Here is a 5,396-nt window from a genome sequence, read left to right on the forward strand (position 1 = left end):
AATTTACTATGTTATAGACATGTTAAATTTTCACACATCAGTATTAAAACTCGATTGTAGATTATAATGGTATATAAATGTATGATTGATTGAATATTGTTGAACAAGGAAAAAAAAATTTAAATTTTGTCATTGTACTGTGGTTGAGTTTTGCCTCGTCCTTGAATCTTGAACAATCCTGAAAAAGATACAAAACAAACTAAACTCTATTTATGGTTGTAGATTTGACCAAAGTTAATTTACTATATATAATTTTTACAGCCACCCTTACAAGAAGTCGTTGTAGTATAGTGGTGAGTATTCCCGCCTGTCACGCGGGTGACCCGGGTTCGATCCCCGGCAACGGCGCTCATTTTTGTTAATAAAATATTTCTCCTTTTGCGCGCAAAAGTACAAGCCACCTCAAGACACTGTGCTAATGGGACAGTGTGTTCCCTTAAAGCCATGCAACTATAGTGAAACGCCTGACTAAAGTTGAAGAGGACAATATAATTCTTTCTCCATTCTGCTTAATTTAGACTAATTATAATTCTTTTCCTACTTATTTTCGACAAGATTATCCAGATCTTTTGCCAATAGAATGAGTTATTGTCCTCCAACTTCAACCACACAATACTACAGAAGAAGCAAAGAATAATATTTACCAAAGACATGGAAAAAAGAAAAAAAGGGTTATATTCCTTTTATTGTGTAGGTACAACAAGCAATATAAAAGCGTCACAAATGACTCCCAAAAGGTACTTCTCACTGATTAACTGGTCACTATTTCCTCCCTAACTTATCAATCTAACTATATAAGAAGTATAATTTTTTGTTCAAATTTTGGATGTAAAAAATTAAATATACCAAGAAAAAAAATAGTTTCCCGGCTCCAACGCAGCGCTTACATATATTTTACAGAAAATACACATTGGTGGGGTTAATGGTTGATTTTTTGACATTTTATATCACACATGGGGCCCGTGCACAGTGAGGGTTCTAGCCAAATTCTGTGAAGCATGCAGAATTTTCCCGTCATCCATTATGTACACTAAAAGTTTATATATAGCATCAACCTTCCACTAAATTCAAATTGAGGTATGCTGCATGCATATTATGGTATCAATAATATACAATTGACATAATATCATTGAAGAGCTGAAAAACAATTTTTCCAGCCTTCCAATCATGAAATTCCACGTGTACATTATGGACATCCTTATGGATGCCATAATGTACACGTAGAATTTTCCAAATCCACATTCCCCTTTAGATATGGAAAATAGAAGACTGGTTGGGTCATGTTCATTGACCCCAAACCAACATTTGGACCCATGTCACTAAATGGGTCGTTATTGAGACCTATGAAGTGAGATTCAAGTCTCCAAGGTAACCCCTTTTTTTTCCCCAAGTTATATCGCATTGATAAAGATAAAGTTCCGAATAAATAATTCCACACGAGACAAATTTCTTGACCCTTAAGAACTTAATATCCATATTCTTCAATTTTTTATTTTATTTTATTTTTTTAATGTAATTCAGTAGAAAAGTTGAAGATCATAATGGTTGCAAGCAATAATTTTAGAAAAGAAACCCAATAATTACCACAATCATGTAAGAAAACTGGGTCACAAAATCAATAATACCAAAACATGGATAAACATGAATCCTACTTACTATTACAATCAAAGCTAAAAAAGAGCAGCCTATTTTCATAGACGTCCGTTACAAATGTGAGTTACAAAAGAAAATGGGTTAATCACAACATGTTTGGTACATAATAATGAATAAAACTAGACAGTATAATAAAAATGATTTTAACTTATTGTTCTTTCTTAATACTGTCGAATACCTTCTAATACTCAATACTCATTACCAAACATGTAATTGATGCAAGTCTTGATGTGATCCAAGTGGTGCTTGTACTTAGCCAAATACGAAATGTGAAACTATAGTGACTAATCGTCATCTTCAAGTGCATTGTAAATCATCCTGCACCATAAAAAAATAACAAATAGATTAAGAAGCTTTACGACGTAAATTTTCGTTGTTACTGCTAGAAAGCATGTTATTAGTCACTTGCCAGAACAAGGATATGAAGAGAAGTACTACAATGTAACCAAGTTTGATAATCCGTTGTTTCTTTTCCCAACTGAGCAAGTTAAATATCTCAGTTACATCTACGAGGTGCTGTCTTCGCATGTACCTTCACAGAGAAAACCACAACTAAGAAATGATTGGCTCAAAGAATTTATCAAAGGCATAGCAGTCATAGAACTTCTCTAGTTCAACTAAAGCATAGACCCTTAGTAAATGTAAACTGAACATAATTGAAAAAGAAACCATAAAATGAACAAGATAATTTGTATTTCTTTTCTTTTCTGTTTAAGAAATATAAAGAGAATGACCTAATTAATAGAGTTACTTTTAACTATAATATGAAAGCAATAAAACCTAATGCACAGGTTTTATCTCAATTCATGCACACGAAATATATTTTTAAGAGAGACATTTTGCTATTCTTAGCAAGACCTGATAATATGGGCATCATCTTTAACTGATTGGAACATAATGTTATCTTGATTGCTATAAAAATGAGGATGATAGATAGGGACAGCAGAAAAACCTGCCTGCCCGATCCCGTGGTGATCCGCCCTGAAACGGGTGGGGATTCACAGCTTAATTGGGTCCGCGGGTGCAGGGACAGGGCTGAAAATCATCCAGCATGGAGGGTTTAAATGAAAAAGAAAAAAAAATCACCGCACAGTATCATGCAAGCCTGCCCCTTTTCTATTAAGTTAAAAAGCAAAACAAAACTGGGCGATGGGAATGGCTGGTAGGTGAAATTCTCCAGCAGGGACGGTAATGCCATCCCCAGCCCATCCATTCCGTTGCCATCCCTAGATGATACCTGACCCTAAAGTACCAAGCAAATCTTGTTCCCATTTTACGTACGAAGAACATCGTTAACAATGTAGTTGATGTTACATTGGTCGAGGATATGAAGTATGTGCAAGAGTTCTTCACGTGATCTATTAGCTACTTTATTTTTGAATAGTAGATACTTTGCCAAAGAAAGATGCTATATAACCATCTGTTCTGAACCAAGATGGCTAAACAAAGAAAGACAATCTACCACGTAACTTCTAATTTTTATGTTCAATCACATACAAAGAAGTAAAAATGCCTTGCCTTTTTTTTTTTTTTTTTTTTTTTTTTTTTTTTAACCCAACTAAAAATTTAGAACTTTTAACTAAAAATCTACTTCTGAATATCCAATATGATCCAAGAATTGAAAAACTAGATCTCTAATGCTTCTATTAAGTGCCTAGTATGGCCCATATAATAATTAAAAAGAAAAAATCATTAAAGGCGACATTTTTGCAAACACTTGAACTCCAAGCCAAGAAAAAGCTCAATTGCCATTAAAATAGCCATACCCACCTTTAGATCTCAAGAAGTGAAGCAAAAGAAAAACTCAACAAACTGCTAGCAAAATCAATCATTTTCTCCAATCTTTTGATCTCAAAAGCTCATCCGAAGACAGGCCCGCGCATTTGGCCATTTCACACCAGATATCCTCCAAAAAAATAAAAATGCAAAAGCACCACTACTAAAGAAAAGCCACAATATGACTTGAAAACAAGTACTCAGAGTTGTCTCCTTCTCAGAGAATCAGGAAAAGTAGTGTAGATGGGGAAAAATAATAAGGACTAGCCCACTAACAGTAAAGATAAATATAAAAGCACAAAAAGAGAGTAAAATATCATGCATGCCCTTAATTTTTCTTTTCCTTTTATTTTCATTTCTACGTGTAGGTGGGGTGGAGTGGTGTGGGGTGTAATCTCACAGAGGATGGAGAGACAGAGAGCTGAAAAGCCACTGCTAATGTCCACTAAAAAAGTTAGCTTCTTTGACTGATTATCATATGCTGTTGTTCTCCATGTTGGGTGTGTACTTATTTTTTATTATTCCATGTTTCGCTTAGCATCAAAATTTACTTATAAGTAAATAAACAAGTTTTAAAGTAATTTCTTCATGAATTATTCATTTCTCTTATCACTGAGAAGGACTAAACAATCAAGTAGGGATGATTGCTCACATGATTTTGGAGTTAGGGTTGGTGACTTCCACATTGCAGTTCATGAAGAAGCATTTTCTTTCATATTCGTTATATAGTGATTACGATTAGGATGCATACTACTTTTTTCTATGAAAAATGCCTAATCTGTACAGGTCCCCTCACATGCTGTGTGAGGGGGTGGGGGATTATTTAAAAAAAAAAATTACCCACCCCCCTTATAATGTGTGTGGTCTGAACAGCCTGCATTATTGTTTTTCTATTATCATTTTTGAATCCACGGAGAAATTAGCCGTTCTTTGATGGCCATTATTTCTGGAAAAAATAATATTTCACATCGTATTTTTTAGAAAATGTGTAGTTTAGAAATGGGGGAAAAATCAGTTTACGTATAAAATATTTTATTATGTGAATGTGTGATCGAAAATGAGTTTGAAAATTAAAGAAATTTGTCTTAAATGAAGACATACAGAGAGTCAGAGACTGCAGGTTACTTTGAAAGAAAATTTCAGGTTACTTCAAAATTTATCCAAACATTGTCTTACTGTGACCATCTTTAACATTACTTTATTGGACAATGCTCTAGGCACCAGCAAGGATGATAAGCTGTTCGAAAAGACAGAATTGCCCCTTTAATACCACTTTATGGTCCTTAAACTAGGGGTATTTTGGAGATTTCAAGATTTCCAACTGAGGGAGGGTAACCAAATTATTAAAATAAAGAATCCCTGCACAGATTATTATCTTATGTTATTGGGAAATGCAGGTTTAGTTTGATTAAAATCTCTTGTCTTTTGCTACTAATTAATCTTGTCTGTATATAATATTAGCCAGGATTCCCACATACATTTATGTGATCTCCAATAATTTGACATGTATTTAATGTTGTGTTCAATGCACATCTCCCTCCAAAAGTGAAATTTACCTTAAGATCCATCATATTTGAATTTTGTATCTACAGACTAACCTCTTTAAATTAATACGGCGATAATTTATTAATAGCTGAGGTTATTAATTTTCAGAACAACTACTTAAAATAATTATTTCATTTATATTTTATAATGTTCAAGGACCTGCAGCTACCATTGATCAACTTCCAATTAATCACACAATGTCTATGCCATCTTAATTATATACATAATTATGCTCTAAAGTCACTCTATAAAAGGGTGGGTAATTACCTGACACGGCTAGTGTTTGTGCCTCTTTCTATTATAATAGGCTGAGATGTGAAAAGTTTAAATTTTATACTAAATACAAACTGCCAAAGCCGGTTAAAATCGGCATCGGGTTTCTGAGTTAACAATTAAATTGTTCAATTGACCGGTTTTTTATC

At 33.7% G+C, this 5,396-nt stretch overlaps 1 protein-coding gene and 1 non-coding gene across 2 annotated transcripts in view; one reads left to right on the plus strand and one right to left on the minus strand.

The window, feature by feature from the left end:
• Positions 1-276: 276 nt before the first annotated feature.
• Positions 277-348, plus strand: TRNAD-GUC. Its single transcript has one exon. It is a non-coding gene; the product is annotated as a tRNA-Asp (tRNA).
• A 1,246-nt stretch (positions 349-1,594) lies between these two features.
• Positions 1,595-5,396, minus strand: part of LOC111392700 (protein cornichon homolog 4-like) — a 34,638-nt gene continuing 30,836 nt past the window's right edge. Inside the window, exons 3-4 of the mRNA XM_023018097.1 lie at positions 2,063-2,185; positions 1,595-1,971 (exon numbers count right to left, since the gene is read on the minus strand). Coding sequence (XP_022873865.1) covers positions 1,938-1,971; positions 2,063-2,185 — 157 coding nt within the window. The 3' untranslated portion in view covers positions 1,595-1,937. The remainder of the gene's footprint in view (positions 1,972-2,062; positions 2,186-5,396) is intronic.

Source organism: Olea europaea, unplaced genomic scaffold (genome assembly GCF_002742605.1).
Source record: "Olea europaea var. sylvestris unplaced genomic scaffold, O_europaea_v1 scaffold963, whole genome shotgun sequence".
In the NCBI taxonomy this organism is placed as follows: domain Eukaryota; kingdom Viridiplantae; phylum Streptophyta; class Magnoliopsida; order Lamiales; family Oleaceae; genus Olea; species Olea europaea.